Below are 18,598 nucleotides of genomic sequence, written 5' to 3'. Positions count from 1 at the left end.
GGTAGTCCCTGCGGTGGCTCCAAACTACAGGGCACTTCCCCTGTGCTTTCCAGAGTAACTTGTGTTGGTGGGCGGGGCTGAAGTCAGACCTGATGTCTGCCCCCAGCCCACCGCTGGGGCCATAGTCAGACTGGTGTGTAACTTATCTTCCCCTCTCCCAGCGGCAGGACTCACTGTGGAGTGGTGTGGCCCCTGTCTGGGCTACTTGCACACTGCCTGGCTTGTGATGCTGCTTCGATGGGATCTGGTATATTAGCCAGGGTGGATCTGCAAGGTGCACAGGAGTAGGAGGGGCAGGCTTAGCTCCCTTTGCTGTTGGTGGTCTCCTGCAGGAGGGGCCCTGCAGCACCTGGAGCGATGGATCCACAGAAGGGTTGAGTGTTTGTGCAGTGCAAGCAAGTTCAGTGACAGGGAACTGGTTCCCTTTGGGATTTCCGCTGGGAGATGGGAGAGGGATATGGTGCTTGCCAGCACCTTTGTTCCCCACCAAGTTGAGCTCTGTCTTCCGGGGCTCAGCAACTCTCCCTCCCGGTGTTCTCTCACCCTCCCCACTCTCCAAGAGCAGAGCTGTTGACTTTTAACATCCCAGATGTTAAGTCCCACTGGCTGTCAGAACTCATGGAGTCCAGTCCCTCCGCTTTTGCAAGCCAGACTTGGGGGCTCTGTCTTGCCAGGCGGGCTGCCCCTCCACTGCCCCGGCTCCCTCCTGCCAGTCTGTGTAGCACACACCGCCTCTCCACCCTTCCTACCCTCTTTCGTGGGCCTCTTGTCTATGCTTGGCTCCAGAGAGTCCATTCTGCTAGTCTTCTGGTGGTTTTCTGGATTATTTAGGCAGATGTGGGTGGAATCTAAGCCATGAGCAGGATGAGGTGGGCCCAGCGTCTTCCTACGCCGCCATCTTCAATCCCCAGTTTTTTATTTTTTTCTTTTTTTAATGTTTATTTATTTTTGAGAGAGAGAGAGAGAGAGTGGGAGAGGGGCAGAAAAAGAGGGAGACACAGAATCCAAAGCAGGCTCCAGGCTCTGAGCTGTCAGCACAGAGCCCGATGCGGGGCTCAAACTCACAAACAGCGAGATCATGATTTCAGACGTCGTCAGACACTTAACTGACTGAGCCACCCAGGCGCCCCACCCCCGGCCTTTTTTTTTAAATTTTTTTAATGCTGAACCTATTTTAAATTATAGGTTGCCACCTGTGTTTCAGGACATCTTAATGCATTTTTACTTGTCTCTACTAGAGTTTTAGTGGTTTCTTTGTATTTAGAGTTGAATTAGTCCTCTTATCTGAGCACCAGATTACCCTAGTCATAAAATGAATATAATTACTTTAGATTAATAAAATCATAAAAATGAATATACTTATTATCTATAATGAATTTACAAATGAGATCCTTACCCCTAAATATAATAAGAGTCCATAGAACATAAATCTCCAGAAAAAGCATCTCCGAAGGGCATTAATGAGTTTGGGGTTTTTCTTTGATGCCAGTTCTCTGTCCCATTCTCTGCAAAAGAATAAAAAGTGGGACCAATAAGTTGCATGTGCAAATATTTGAGTTGTTTTATTTCCCTTAACATAGTTTTATTCTCACAAAGACATCCAAGGAGATTAACACAAGTGACTAAAGAGACAAAAAAAAAAAAAAAACCAACCTTGTGGAGACCTTCCAACACCAATACTCATTAGATGTTTGGCAGAATTTGATGCTTCACTATGTATCAATTTTCAAAGAGTTGACTTCATGACAAGGCCAGATGTGATGGACAAGAGGCAAGCCCAGAAAGTTCTGGGCTTCTTAAAGCAGTGCCAAGAAATGGATTAGTAAAGTATGACTCTTAGGAATATACATTACTATGCTTGGGACAGAGTGAAAAATAAACAAAAATGTAACTTTTTTTCCTCTTTGCCTTTTGATCTTTACTTGTTTAGGAACTGTAGTAGATTTTACAAAATTTAACTGTCAAAAAAAACAACAATATAAAAAGTCAGGTGAATTTTTCTGTTATTTAACATTAGAAAAGCCTGTCTGAATGACTCTGTTTTTAAATATAGGGGTATGAAACAAATCTTGTCAAACTTCATTTTCAACTACTAAAGTCATTTATTAGAGTAAAAGTCTTTAGAAAATTAGAACAGAATCAAATTCTCTATTTTCTGGTAGGAATAGAAACCACATAGTCTGAAAGAAGGTGGTATCAAAGAAATGTTTTCTTTTAAAAACTGTAAGTTCATCTGTGGATTATATTTACATTATCGCCACTTCTGTTAATGAAGGCCCTCTTTCTCTTCCCAAGTTGTTAAAATATATCTCTGAATGTTACCCTGATATTCATTATTAAACTGTACAGAGATGAAAAGTTTCACAGGCAAGAACCAGACAAAGGGTTTGCATTTCATTAAGAGCTCTTTCCATTACTATTCTTCTACCATTACCAGAGCTGGTTTTAAGTTACTCCAAAGGAAGACCACACAACTGAAATTTGAGGGCAAACCTGGCAGTCTGTGCATGGACACTGGCTCCCCCAAGAAGCTTACTACCAACAAGGCCTAATCGCCCTATCCCATCTATCTACTCTTTCACTCACATGCAGGGCCTGCCTCTTGTCCATATCATTCAGTGACTCACAACAGGGTAAGAAGCTAAATTTTTAAATTTTATTTTGTATTCTTAATTTTTATTTATTTTTGAGAGAGAGACAGACAGAACGAAAGCGGTGGGGGTGGGGGGGAGGGTAGTGAGGGAGACACAGAATCCAAAGCGGGCTCCAGGCTCCAAGTGTCACCACAGAGCCTGACATGGGGCTGGAACTCACGAATCGTGAGATCATGGCCTGAGTCAAAGTTGGACGCTTAACCAATTCACCCAGGTGCCCCCAGCCTCTCTTCCAAAGGAAGAATGGGTCAGATGAGAAAGTCAGGAAAGAAAGGTGGTACACAGACCAGAGAAATGGTTTCAAGGTGGGAAGAAGAGGTCAGCATGAAGTCATGTAGGAAGATGCCATTTTATTTGACATTAAGAGACCTCTGGTGACCCTGATTGATGTCATTTTGGCACCATGGTAGATGTGGAAACCATATTTCAGAAAGATGAGATGAAAAGGAAAGGTGAAGAAGTGGAGAGACCAGGAGAGCAGAGAAATGTTAGCTGTGGAAAAAGAAGAAGGAGGAGGAGGAGGAGGGGGGGGAGAAGGAAAAAAGAATGGAGTAGCAACCTGAAGGAAAGGCAAGGTGGGATAATTTATTTTAATGGCTGGGATTTGAACATTTTATAGCTTGAGAGGAGTTAGCAGGGAGAGGAGGTAGTGTGGTTTCAGTAGCACCACAACAGACCCAGTAAGAATTTCAAACACTGAGAGTTAAATCATGAAGGAAGAAGCTCTATGCTTATCATGTTTGTAGCTTCTCATGGAATGGGTGTGCAGTTTGCACATAGGAGTGATATAGAGGGTTCAATGCCACAGCCACAAACTGAGTCAGATGGGCCAGTGTGCCTCAACTATGTGGTAACCACCTAAGGACCTTTGTCACAAGGAAGTTATGAAATGTGAGTCCAGGTCACTTTCCAAGGGTGCAGAGGTACAAAGTACTATATATAAATGATATATCACTCTTCCAAAATGTTTCAATAAATTCTAAATAACAATTTTATTTTTCAAAAAAAGAAATAAATATGGTGAAAAGAGATACAAAATAAAGATAAAAGAAAGAATTTATGGACTTATGCTGGCACAGAGTTATTGAATTGAAAAAAAAATAGTTATATTTTTAATTGAATTGATATGGGGGATACAATCAAAACAGGAAAAACAATCTTAGGTCAGATAATCCTACAAATTCAGGTGTCCTCCATTTGGCCATAAATGAAAATAGAACTGGAGTACACAGATTTTTGTTAACCTAGCCCTTCCTTGATTCATCTTTCCCTTAGCATCTATTCAGAACTAAGATATTCAATATCTACTGCTTTATTGTGAACTTGCTGGTACATCTACACTGTATTGTGTTTACACATTTTATCTCTGCAACAGTGTTACAGGTTTTCATATAATGTTGGTCATTGCACATTCAATTACCATTCATTCAGCAATTGTTCATTGAGCATGTGCTATATGCCAAGCCCTAGTCTAGGCACTTGGGGATACATCATAAATAAACCAAACCAACCAGCCAACAAAAATATCCTTGCTTTCATGGCACTTATACACACTAAGTGCTCAATAACAGGAATTGGTCCTTGATCTTGGAAATATGAATCTATTATTCTCACTAACCTAATTCTTTGAATAAAATCAAGAAAAAATAAGGCTGAATATCTTACTTTGCTTTGAAAATATTTTTTATAGGGAAATGAGTTTAGTGAAAGTAAGGTAAACAAATTATGAGTCTCAACTTTTTTGAGGCAATAATTTACTAGCTACTTTTTCTTTTTTCTTTTTCTTTTCTTTCTTTTTTTCCTTTGGTCTAAGGTCTAAGGTCTCTAGGATTTTTCACATTTGGCCAAGGAAAAAGGACTCTTTTCTCCCTGGTTTGTAAAGACATGAGCAAAGAGTTCTAAGGACCCACTGCATGGAGGAATCTGGTCTGAGAGAATAAAACCAGCACAAGTAAATGCCACCAAGTGGCCCTTGAGTCTCTGGTTCCACTGAGTCTCTAATGCCAGTTCTCTACCTAGGTCCCTTCACACAGGTAGGATACACAAGCCAACAATTTCTCTATATTTACTTAAGTTAGTTAATTGGGTTTCTGTTGCTGGTAATGGAAAGGATTCTAATACTCTTAGAACAGGGAACTCTGAGAACTTTTCTATGGGAAGCACTGATCCTGGGGAGGCTATAAGTACAGACCTGCATTAGAATCTTGGCTCTGTCAACTCATTAGCTGGAAAATTCCAGCATCTCTCTGAGCCTCAATTTGCTCCCTGCAAGATAGAGATAATGACGTTTTCCTCCAAGAGCTGAGAGGAGATACTATACCTAGCATTCAATATGTACTCAAAACTATGAAATTTGGGGGGCTCCTGGGTGGCTCAGCCAGTTAAGCGTCTGACGTTGGCTCAGGTCATGATCTCACAGCTCGTGAGTTCGAGCCCCACATTGGGCTCTATGCTGCCAGCTCAGAGCCTGGAACCTACTTCAGATTCTGTGTCTCCCTCTCTCTCTGCCCCTAACCCACTCATATTCTATCTCTGTCTCTCTCAAAAATAAATAAACATTAAAAAAAATTTTAATATGAAATTTTTACATTTCTTTGATACCCAATAGCCATAACCTTAAGATTTCCAAGTGTGTACACTTTTATTCACATATTAATATTTGGGAGGCAAATAGACACAATTTGCTTCATAGATATTACTTCAGTCTTCACAAAATCTACTTAATGTTCTTTAAAGACAGATAATGTCTCAGAATTATTTCTCAGAAAAAGTCATTTATCAGGAATATGGTTAGTTTTGAAACCCTTCATTGTTTAATTTTTGATTGGTGAAGACTTCAGCAAGAAAATAAGATGCTCCTATTGTAAATATGCCATTTTGAGAATTAAGACATCTAAAAGATTGGTTCTCTATTCTCTAGAGTATTAATATTAATAATTAATAATAATTAATAGTATTAATTTCTCTTTTCAACTAGTGGTCAATGTGTATGAACATACCTTTCCAATTTTTCAGATAGATTGTCAGCAGAATCAGCTGAAGGGATCTGATATATGTCTGACAATTCCAGGCGTTGTCTGTACCCTTTCTTCAAAATTGGTCTGGTCCAACTAAAACAAAGAGAAAAGGGACACATGTAAATATCCATGTGATCTGGCCTCCAATATAGACTTGGAATCTGATATTGTTTTAGTTTTTTTTCAACGTTTATTTATTTTTGAGAGACAGAGAGAGACAGAGCATGAATGGGAGAGAGGCAGAGAGAGGGAGACACAGAATCCAAAGCAAGCTCCAGGCTCTGAGCTGACAGCACAGAGCCCAATGCGAGACTCAAACCCACAAACCATGAGATCATGACTTGAGCGGAAGTCAAACACTTAACCGACTGAGCCACCCAGACGCCCCAACTTTTGAGTTTTTATTCCCTTTGTTTTGTTGTAATTTAATTATAAGTTTATATCATTTAATTTTTAATACTAGTTGTACTTAACAACCCGCTCAAAACTTTCCTAAAAAAGTTAACAACCCATACAGCTAGGCAGGGCCAGTGGCAGAAGATCACTGCCAGATGGTGGAAAGACTTGGGACAAGGGAAATGGCATTGAGGACAGAAAGGAAGGAGCCTACAGAAAGTTTAGTAAAAAGGAAAATATACTCCATCTATCAATAAAAATTACATGTTCAATATGTTTGAAATTATTAAATTATGACACTAAATTTACAAATAAACAGAATTTTACTATCTGTAAATTTCAAATATTATAAGGAATTTGTAGGAAATTTTAAAAATAAACCTTTTCATCTCTCTTTAAAAAAACTTAAAACATACATCTTTTGGTCCATATCAAAGACCTGATGACTATTTTAATAAATGAGTTTCCATCTTACTTTAAAGTAACCTTTTGTGGGGTGCCTGGGTGGCTCAGTCAGTTGAGCGTCCAACTTCAGCTCAGGTCATGATCTAACAGCTCGTGAGTCCAAGCCCTGCATCAGCTTCTGTGCTGACAGCTCGGAGCCTGGAGCCTGCTTCAGATTCTGTGTCTCCCTCTCTCTCTGCCCCTAACCCACTTGCATTCTATCTCTGTCTCTCTCAAAAACAAATGAACATTAAAAAAAATTTTTATTCAGTAACCTTTTGTGAGCTGCCTCTATATCAAAGACCTGCTGTCTATTTTAATAAATGAGTTTCCAGCTTACTTTAAAGTAACCTTTTGTAGGCTGCCTCTATAAAAAGCTTCCTTACAATTGCACCAAAAGGCATAAAATACCTAGGAATAAATCTCACCAAATAAATTTCACCAAAGAGATGAAAAATCTACACACTGAAAACTAAATAAAGCTTATGAAAGAAATTGAAGAAGACACAAAAAAATAGAAAAAGATTCCTTGCTCCTGGATAGGAAGAACAAATATTGTTAAAACATCGATACTACCCAAACCAATCTACATATTCAATGCAATCCCTATCAAAATAACACCAGCATTCTTCACAGAGCTACAACAAATAATGCTAAAATTTGCATGGAACCAGAAAAGACCCTGAATAGCCAAAGCAATCTTGAAAAAGAAAACCAAAGCAGGAGGCATCACAATCCCAGACTTCAAGCTATACTACAAAGCTGTAATCATCAAAACAGTATGGTACTGGCACAAGAACAGACACTCAGATCAATGGAACAGAATAGAGAACCCAGAAATGGACCCACAAACGTATGGCCAACTAATCTTTGACAAAGCAGGAAATAATGTCCAACGGAATAAAGACAGTCTCTTCAGCAAGTGGTGCTGGGAAAACTGGACAGCGACATGCAGAAGAATGAACCTGGACCACTTTCTTACACTGTACACAAAAATAAACTAAAAATGGATGAAAGACGTAAATGTAAGACAGGAAGCCATCAAAATCCTCAAGGAGAAAGCAGGCAAAAACCTCTTTGATCTTGGCCGTGGCACCTTCTTACTCAACATGTCTCTGAAGACAAGGGAAGCAAAAGCAAAAACGAACTACTGGGACCTCATCAAAATAAAAAGCTTCTGCACAGTGAAGCAAACAATCAGCAAAACTAAAAGGCAACCACTGGAATGGGAGAAGATATTTGCAAACGACGTATCAGATAAAGGGTTAGTATCCAAAATCTATAAAGAACTTATCAGACTCAACATCCAAAAAGCCAATAATCCAGTGAAGAAATGGGCAAAAGACATGAATAGACACTTCTCCAAAGAAGACATCCAGATGGCCAACCGACACATGAAAAAATGCTCAACATCACTCATCAGGGAAATACAAATCAAAACCACAATGAGATATCTTACACCTGTCAGAGTGGCTAAAATTAACAATTCAGGCAACAACAGATGTTGGCGAGGATGCGGAGAAAGAGGATCTCTATTGCATTGTTGGTGGGAATGCAAGCTGGTGTAGCCATTCTGGAAAACAGTCTGGAGGCTCCTCAAAAAATTAAAAATAGAACTACCCTACGACCCAGCAATTGCACTAGTAGGTATTTATCCAAGGGATACAGGTGTGCTGTTTCAAAGGAACATATGCATCCCAATTGTTATAGCAGCACTATCAACTATAGCCAAAGTATGGAAAGAGCCCAAATGTCTATCAATGGATGAATGGATAAAGAAGAAGTGGTATGTGTATATATACATATATATATATACACAATGGAGTATTACTCAGCAATCAAAAAGAATGAAATCTTGCCATTTGCAACTATGTGAATGGAACTGGAGGGTATTATGCTAAGCGCAATTAGTCAGAGAAAGACAAATATCATATGACTTCATTCATATGAGGACTTTAAGACACAGACACAGAACAGATGAACATAAGGTAAGGGAAGCAAAAATTATATAAAAACAAGGAGGGGGACAAAACATAAGAGACTCTTAAATATGGAGAACAAACAGAGGATTACCGGAGGGGTTGTGGGGGGCGGAATGTGCTACATGGGTAAGGGGCATTAAGGAATATACTCCTGAAATCATTGTTGAACTATATGCTAATTTGGATGTAAATTAAAAAAAATAAAATTAATAAAAAAAAAAGAAAAGAAAAAAAGCTTCCTGTGTAGTCTGTCCCCATTTTAATATGATATTACACCTTGATATCTAGGTTTGATTATCCAGGGTTCCATAGCCCAGCATCATCAAACCACATATATTCAGTAGTATTTAAACTCAAGTTAGCCATTCATAATTATTAATAAAATTTAGTGTTTCCTGATAAACTTACCACAGTAAACCCATATTTGTATCCTGAAATAGAAACTTGGCTTAAAGTGAAGTATAAGAACTAAACTCAATGACCTTAGGCTACCTAGCAATCACGAGAGTTACTCTAGAGAAAAAATTTATTCTGTGAGTTTAAACCTACAACATTGAAAGAAATCTCTGCCCCAACAAGTTCTCTTATTTTGTATTTTAGAAATATAAAATCAAAGGCAAAACAAAACAAAAAATTCCCCCAGATATCTACACATAGACAGTCTATGATATATTAGCTACGGCAAACTCCAGCCACCACTCCTTTTGAATAATCTTAAGTAGGTTAAACATACTTAGATGGAATCTAGGAATGCCCAGTCAGGATTTCTACTTCCATATTTCTTTCATTAGAAATCAATGAGTCTCCAAGTGGTTCTGGAAGCAAAGCAAGTGCGCCTAGAATAACCAACAGCAATAAATCCTATTCCTTCTTCTCTTCGAATTTGTTCCCACCATCTCTTCCTTTCATCTCTAATTAATCTTATCCTCCTTCATCCATAACCAGTCACTATATAGTGACAATGGACTTTAAAAAATGATCTACTTAGAAAGTGTGACAGTTTCCAGAGTTCTGGCTATTTCTAACAGAAACTAGCTAATCATTACTTAGTGGGTAACAGAGATCCCTAAAGTAAGTAGTTCTTTATAACTTAAAAGTTTTTAAGGGATTTGGGGGGGGGGAAGTGTCTAGTACCCAGATACACTGTTCTAGTCACTTAACTATAAGATGCTTCAGATTTTATTAGGAAAGATGCTAGCAGTTCATTTTTTAAAAATATACACACACAGACAGACATACACAGAAGAAATTGTGTTTAGTTTCATTTATTAAGATAATACTTCCAAGTTTTGTATAGAGTGACTTGTAATTCTTTATAACAAAAATAATTTTTCAATCATAGTCATTATTAAAGCCTTGATTTTCACAAAACCTATCCCCCTGAAAACCACATAATTAAAGCTTATAATCATTTTTGCATTTGACATTTGGCTTTTATTAATCCAACAGAGACATCTAACATTTTCATGTGCTAGAATTTAAGATGAAGGTCAAGTGTCAAACCTTTTCAGTTCAAAATAATTTTGTTTTTATAAAACAATCATGCTTCCACAGTATTTAGCTTTACATTTTCTTTAACTGGCCAAGTGAAATACAACAGAAAATTCAACAAGCACTGGTTGCATGGACTAATAGCGTTTTTCCTTTTTGCATGAAATAATACTTGAGGAACTAAGTAGAAACGACTCTAAACTATTTTGTGCAGACGAATTTAAATACACCAGAGGCTTTTTCATCATTCAACTTATTTACATTGAGTTGGAACTCACCCAAATAATTTGGATAGTCCTAATTGAAGAAAATGTTGAAGTTCAGGCAAAGGAAAGAAGGGGAATCATAAGAACACATTGTGATAATAAATCTCAAATTTCTGCAGCATAGCTCTACCATTTTGCTTTGTAGTTTTTTCTTATTATGTTTATTTGTTGTTTTTGTTTTTTGATAAATGGCTATGATTGGATGGATTGATTTGAGACCTGAAGTCATCCTCACCTTTATAAGGATTTAAAGGGGAAAAAAAAGTCATACAAATAATACTTCAAATGTCCAGTTGTTTTATCAACTTAGATTTCATGTTATCTCATAGGTGTATTTTTCTCAGTGAATTTTAGTGAAAATAACATTTGAGAAAGTAATGGTATCTGGTTCTCAAAAGTCCTATGTAAAACTTGCAGTCTTCAAGAATGTACCCCAAATTTGGAGCATTGGGGTGAGGGTCAGGTCAGTGAGTCCTCATCCTCTGATTCCACAAGCATGTAAACAGTTTTTGCTGCTTCTCCATAAAATGATAAATTTATAAGCAATAGCCACTTGAGTCAGCTTGAACACGTTTAGGAAGAACAAATGGCTTTGCTAAAGATAGCCATTCTTGTGTTTGAGAGTTAATTACTCATAAGGGTCTAATTTTACCAGGAAAACTGTAGAAGTTCTTTTACTTTCTCTAGATGAGTGAACAGCAAAGTAAATGTAGTCCATGAATTTCAGACAATCTGGAAAGATAATTAATTGCTGCTTAACAAAAGACCATGAGCCAATTCCAAAAAATCTTCTTGAAGTCCATAATTTATAGCCATAAAAGCATCCTAATGTAAATTAATTTAACTTCATGCCTAATGAATCCAAACATTAAATAGAAAATCTTCCCATTTGATAAACACTTCTAAATATTAGGAATATATGCATATTAAGGAAATGTGTGGAAAAAAAAATTTTTTTTTTGCTTTTCTGTATTATCCAATGTTTAACTATGAGCATGTATAACTTTGGAAATAAGGAGGAAGTTGTTTTTAATTAAGAAGGTACACACAGTTGCAATTCATTACTTGTTACGGCTATCTAACATTCACTTTCTAGTCAAATGTGTTCTAACTCCATGATTCTCACACAATGCTCACTATCAGTATTAATTTTCCATAAAATTACTTTTTTCCTCCTGATATGGTTGTCTGAGGTACTACTTCTTCATGGAGACTGCAAAGCTCCAGCCACCTGACTCCTACTACAAATCTATTACTGGAAAAAAAAAAAAAACTGAATTAGTGATTTCAAGAAGAAAAAACAACTGTAGGCTCTAACCCTGTCTGTAACATTTCCCAGTCACATGACCTTGGAAAATGTTCTAGATCTCTCAGCTGCAGCTGCTGCTAGAAATAACAACTACTTTACCTGGTTTTCATGGGGGCCAAATTCATTGTTGTCTATAAAACATTACAAATGCACCTTATTATATGCTTCTTGATGTAAATTACTTGGCTTCAGTTTAAATTTCAGAGCACTAGAGGTTATTATTATTGGGATTATAATCATAGTAATAGCTAACATTAATAGAGTTTTACCAGAGACCTGCAAAATGCTAGATATTTCACATACGTTATTTTATCTGATCCTTACAAAAGTGCAAGAGAGAAGTCCTAGAATTATCTCCCTCTTATAGATGAGTAACTGAGGCTGAGGGAGTTTAAATAATTTGCCTAAAGAAGAGTTAGAATTACAAAATAAGACTGTGATACCAAAGCTTACACTTGTATCAAATGTGCCATATTAGGACCAATTTAAAAAGGAAAAAAAAAAAAAAACAGCTTACACTCAGCTATAACAGCAAAAGCACAAACAACAGTAGAAAACAACAAAGTGGACATCATAAAAATTAAAGAGCTTGGGGTGCCTGGGTGGCTCAGTTGGTTAAGTGTCTGACTCTTGGTTTTGGTTCAGGTCATGATCTCATGGTTCATGGGTTCAAGCCCCACACTGGGCTCTGCAGTAACAGAATGGGGCCTGCTTAGGATTCTCTCTTTCCCTCTCTCTCTGCTCCTCCTTCACTCATGCCGTCTCTGTCTCTCTCAAAATAAATAAGGTTTAAAACAATTAAAATTAAAAACTTATGCTTCAAAAGATACTGTCAAGAAAGTGGGAAACCCAAAGAATGGGAGAAAAAATTTGCAAATCATATTATCTGATAAAAGTTTTATCCAAAATAGTTAGGGACTATAACTCAATAATAAAAAGATAACCCAATTTAGTCAGAGGCATAGGATCTGAATAGACATTTCTCAAAAAAAAGATACAAAAACACCCAAAAGCAAATGAAAGAATTCCCAGCCTTATTCACCATTGGGGAAACGTAAATCAAAACCACAATGAGATACCGCCTCACACCCACTAGGAAGGCAATAATAAAAAAGACAGGTATTAATAAGTGTTGAAAAGGATTGGAAAAATTAGAGCCTTCATACCCGGCAGTGGAGATGTAAATGATGCGGGCACTTTGAAAAAACAGTCTGAAAGGTCCTCAGACCATGAAACATAAAGTGACCATATGATCTAGCAATTCCACTTGCTGGTATATGCCCAGGAGAAATGAAAATGTGTGCCTATGCAAAAAATTGTACACAAATGTTCATAGAAGCCTTTTTTATAACAGGCAAAAAAGTAGAAATAATCCAAATATCATCTGCCGAGTGGATAAATGTATATTCCTACAACTAGAATATAATTCAGAGATAAAAAGGGATGATGTACTGACACATGCTACAATATGGATGAATTTTGATAACACCACACACTGTTCCACTTATATGAAAGTATGAAATAGGTAAATCTATAGACACTGAAAGTGGATTAGCAGCTGCCTAGAGCGGGGTGGGGTGGGGGGAAGAGAATGACTGCTTATGGGTGTGGATTTTCTTTTTAGGGTGAAGCAAGTATTTTATTTATTTTTTGTTTGTTTATTTATTTTGAGAAAGAGACAGCACGAGTGGGGGAGGGGCAGAGAAAGAATCTCAAGTAGGCTCTGCCCTGTCAGCTCAGAGCCCAATGTGGGGCTCGAACTCATGAACAGTGAGATCATGACCTGAGCTGAAATCAAGAGTCAGACACTTAAGTGACTGAGCCACCTGGGTGCTCCATGATGAAAGTATTTTAAAGTTGATAGTGACAGTTCCACATCTCTTCCAAAATCATTGAACTGAATACTTTAAATAGGAAAACTGGTATGTGAATTATCTCAATAAAGCTGGTTATTAAGAAAAACAGCATACAGAAATTTGTCAGTGTTGATTTTGAAAAGTTTTACTACATTTTATTTTTACCCCTAGAATGCATGAAATGCAAATCCTTATTATGGTGACTTTGACACTCTAAGACCTTTCAAATAAGGGTGTGCCTGGATGGCTACCGCAAGTGACCATGAGAGGATATAAGGATTGGTCACATGCATCATAAGTTGTGCAAATTGCTTTGTGAAAAATAAGTTGTGAAAAAGCTACCATGGCAATAGCAATGCAAAGAAACTGAGGAATGGGCACCACTGATGAAAAACCTCTTATACCAGTTCTACTAATTCACTCCCATGACTTGGATTTCAGGGACTTGAGCAATTGAGAGACAAGCAAGGCTACAAAAATTCCTACCCATCTTGAAAGACAGAGAAGAAACAAAGCATTGTGATTTATAGCCTCTGCCCATGTGCTTTTGAAAAGCAGCCTCAGAGTGGTATTCTAGGGTTTTCATTTAATTTTATTCTATCTGGACATGAAGCCACTAAAAAAAGCCACAAAATTTATCATCGCTGGAACTAGTGGCTAGAAAGATGGGATGATTAAGTGCCCTATAAAATTGCTGTATCCTGTATAAGTTCACTTTTAGGAGCTCTTTACTGAGAAAGACAAGTCATACCAATGCTCTCTCATTTCTGGGTTTTATTTCCATTGGCAATAAGAAATGTATTTGAAACCAAGAAAATAAGGAAGCAGGGAAATGTATTGGCCTTAAGATTTTACGGTAGAAATGCCACTGGGTCACTGGCTGGCATTTGTAAAAGCTTACAGAGAGAAACTTGTATGACTGTCAGAACCTCACCACTATTACTGTTATTTTAGACAATCGCATTCTGGAGAACAGAGCAGAAAAGTGGTTCCATGCCCAGTGGGAGCTGAGAAGGAAAGAAGGAAAACAAGTTATCTCTTCTTCTTTCTAAGGTACGAACAAAACATACTTCACATGAATGGTATACTAAGGATATCACCCACATGATGATATATTGATTTAACTTTGCTGGTATTTGTTTTATAATCATCCCATTTATCTGGTATTCCCTCCCTTTTTCTAGAGCCCTGAATCTTTCATTGAAGCTCTTTGTTCACCTAGTTTGTTAGGACACCATGACTAGGAACCAAAATAAACAGTCTCTAATGAGCTTCTCCATTCTTCAGCCATAAAATATCCACATCCTTTCCAAGCCCTGGTTTTCACGCTAGAGTCAACTCAACATCTGGAATCAAAGGTATTTGATTTCTCTCTGTTAAAGTGTTTCTCACAGGCGTGGAGACGACACACGTCTCCTGAGGGCAGTAACCCTCTGAGAAGCTTTGGGCTGTGGAGTCAGCAATCTGTTTGGTACAAGCCGCCATAGGCAAAGCACAAGCTAACTCTCATGATCTCCAACACCCAAATCACTTAATGATCTCTCACGATGTGTACAAAAAATATCACTACTCACTAAATCCTCTCTGACACATGCTTGTTACTTACTGCCTTGAAGCAACTTTTCCCAAAATTAAAAAAAAAAAATACAGTGTGATTCCAACCAACACGGTTTATTTGAAGATGTTTATTTATCTATTTTGCTTGATAGATGGAATGGTAAAATGGAGGTTGGAGGTGACCTTGAAAATGTTCGAAGATAAAGATTAAGAACTAATACTCCCAGGGCGATACTGAATCATGCTGCATCAGGAAGACAAAGTTGATGCTTTTTTAAAGTCAGTCATGATAAAGTTGGTCTCTAGGGTGCTGCTTGAAACCAATTAACCAGATAAATGGTCAGTCAAATCTTAAAATGCTTCTCATTTATCTTAACCTTCTCTTTAACTTGCTTATGTTGTCTGCTCTGTTACACTGCTATACTACTGTTACTCATGATTACTTCTCAGAATGATTCAAAGAGCAGCATGGCATTGGATTCAGACTTCCCAGCTTTGGATGATTTCCCATCTTCAAAGTGTATGTGGAATTTGGCTATTGGTGGCATTTTAACCTGTTTTAATCTTCTGTTGCTATTATTTCACCCTTAGAAAGAAAATTGCAAATTATAGCATTGAGAGTAAATTTAATATTTTCTTCTCCCTTTTGGTGTCACATTGCATGACTCAAGATTTAAGTTTCATATATATATATAGATACATTTTTTTTTTTTTGAGAGAGAGAGAGACAGAGAGCAAGCAGAGGAGGGGCAGAGAGAGAGGGAGACACAGAATCCAAAGCAGACTCCAGGCTCTGAGCTATCAGCACAGAGCCTGATGCGGGGCTCAAACCCACAAATCTCAAGATCTGAGCCAAAGTCAGTCACTTAACCAACTGAGCCACCCAGGCGCCCCAAGATTTAAGTTTCAGATCCTGTTCCGAAGGTTGTGGAGTAATGCTAATGCTATTTTTCATTTTCGTGGAGCTTTGATGCTACTGGTAGGGACTCTGACAATAAAACTCCCGAGAGGTGAAGGGAGAAGGAAAGGTGGCTGGCTGAATCTTTCCCTGCTGTGAATCCCAGAAAAAGGGAGCATAACAGAGGCAGGACATGGAGATAACCAGTGGTTCAAGGTTGACCAAGGAAATTAAACTCTACTGTAAGAACCTTACTTTAAATCCCCTTCACTTATTATTTACATCTTTTTTTTTTCATATAAGCAACATATGGGTAAAGGTCCATAAACATTATAAGTAGCTTTTTTCCCCCCAAGAGTAAAACACACAATAATAGAGGACTGAAATACTAACTGATCCTAATAAGCAATTTAAGAGTTCAAAATGGTCACCTTTACAATCAGGTCATTAAAAACAGAAATCATAAACACAAATCATGGTAGTTTAGTGAAAATCATTTTTATAAAGGCACTTACGAATTACCGTGATCTTAAAATGTCACACTCTCTTGCTTCCATACACACTTTAGGAAAATGAACTTGAAAGGAAATATTGAGCCAGATTCTCTTCCTTTTGAACTCAGCAGGAGTTCCCACTGGATGAAACCATTGGTAATTAGGGGGCTCTTAATTTTTAAAAGGATTCTCCCTGTCTAATCACTTAGCAGGGCTCTTTTTTGTGGGGGAGGGGGGGTTGTACCAATACCAACTAAGTATCAGGTCACCCTGAAGAAAAATTAATAAATTCCTTGAAATAAAATCTGACTTCTATTCCCAAGAAACCTGAAATGCACTGAAATAGTTTCATATAAATTATGTATACGTGAGCCTCTCTGCAACCTAGGTTTAATTTCCCTCCTGTGTGCTCCATTCTCGCCTGTGTTTCTTCCACCTGAGCCATAGCCACAACTTGTCTATTTACTTGTCTGCCAATCTCTCACATCTCCAAACATACTTGACTTAAGCTCCATGAGGGCAAACACCTTTATAGATTCTTTATTTTACTGAGGTATCCCTCCTCCTGCTCCTATTGTACAGCATGGCACATAACTGTCACTCAATTATTTTCAAAATTGTTAAATTAATGTTACCACATGATGCTTTGTTTGCTAGTTTGTTTTACTTATAAGATTAACTTCTTGATCAATGTAAGTGTAATATAAATCTTTGTATCTCCATTGCCTTCTCCAATGTTTAGGACTGGCCCAAAAAACTGAATAATGTGTTAACTACTCAAACTTTGTATATTTTTAGCCCATGTGATACTATCGCAAATACATGTTGCTCGGCCAATACTCCTGTTCAAATGTATTAAAAGCCAAAAACAGAGTCAAAACGTTTTTCAAGTCTATGGTAAATGTAATGCAAATGTCAAGGTGACTGTGCCCTCATATGACATAACTCACATATTAGGGTTTGCTCAAGAACCATTCTTTAACAACAGTTCTGAGTCATAAAGCCAATAATACTAAAGTTTCTAGCCAAGATTATGTAATTCTCCTCAATAAGATATTTTCATATTTAACACCCTTCATTACCAAAACATTCTTCCAAATGTCTGACCTTCATTCTATTTATTGGAGATGTGCCAAAATTTTATAAATGGAAAGTCATTCTTTGTTCTACTCAAGAGCAAATGGTCCTTTTTATTTCACCCTCCTTGACGATTCCCATATCATGTCACTTGACATCTTCCGCATTGTCTCCATGTCATTTTACATACACTATAGATGAGATACACATAGCTTTTTATTTATTTATTTTTTTTAATTTTTTTTCAACATTTTTTATTTATTTTTGGGACAGAGAGAGACAGAGCATGAACGGGGGAGGGGCAGAGAGAGAGGGAGACACAGAATCGGAAACAGGCTCCAGGCTCCGAGCCATCAGCCCAGAGCCCGACGCGGGGCTCGAACTCACGGACCGCGAGATCGTGACCTGGCTGAAGTCGGACACTTAACCGACTGCGCCACCCAGGCGCCCCATACATAGCTTTCTAAAAGGTTCATAAACTAGTATAACTCCTTATATGTACTATACTTTACAGTTTCAAATTGCTTCTATAGGTCATTCTGTTTCTGAACACTGTTACTATTAGGAATTGAATTGTATTCCCCCCCCAAAAAAAAGATGTTTGAGTCTTAACTCCCAGTACCTCTGAATACGATCTTATTTGGTGATAGGATCTTTACAGAGCTGATCATGTTAAAATTAGTTCATTTAGAGTGAGCCCTAACCCAATATGATTGGTGTCCTTATTTTAAAAAGGATGTTTGGACATAGAGACAGGCATCCTGAGAGAATGCCATGTGAAGATGAGGGCACAGATCAAAGTGAGCATCTCCAAGTCAAAGAGTGTCAAAGAGTGCCAGCAAATCACCAGAAGCAGGGGGAGAAGTATGGAACAGATTCTCCCTCACAGCCTCAGAAGAAACCAAACTTGCTGACACATGGATCTCAGACTTCTAGGATTCAGAACTGTAAGACAAGAAATGTCTGTTATTTAAGCCACCCAGTTTTTGGTACTTTGTTACAGCAACCCAAGCAAACTAATACACTGGCACTCAGCAACAGAAAAACTCCATGTTAGGATGATGCATACAGAGGGTCACTGAACAAAGGTGATATCTGAGGATTTAAGATAAGGTTAAAAGTTGAAGAAAAAAGCCAATGGCACAGCACAGGCTGCA

General features: G+C 37.8%; 1 protein-coding gene across 1 annotated transcript in view; it reads right to left on the bottom strand.

The window, feature by feature from the left end:
• The window catches only part of CFTR (CF transmembrane conductance regulator), a 182,189-nt gene that overhangs the window by 148,666 nt on the left and 14,925 nt on the right, over positions 1–18,598 (bottom strand). The window contains exons 2-3 of the mRNA XM_049641727.1: positions 5,654–5,764; positions 1,397–1,505 (exon numbers count right to left, since the gene is read on the bottom strand). Of these exons, the coding sequence (XP_049497684.1) occupies positions 1,397–1,505; positions 5,654–5,764 (220 nt within the window). The remainder of the gene's footprint in view (positions 1–1,396; positions 1,506–5,653; positions 5,765–18,598) is intronic.

The sequence above is a fragment of the Panthera uncia genome, chromosome A2, assembly GCF_023721935.1.
Source record: "Panthera uncia isolate 11264 chromosome A2, Puncia_PCG_1.0, whole genome shotgun sequence".
In the NCBI taxonomy this organism is placed as follows: Eukaryota; Metazoa; Chordata; class Mammalia; order Carnivora; family Felidae; genus Panthera; species Panthera uncia.
The sequence above is the reverse complement of the archived record's forward strand: the minus strand, read 5'-3'. Positions and strand labels throughout refer to the sequence as shown.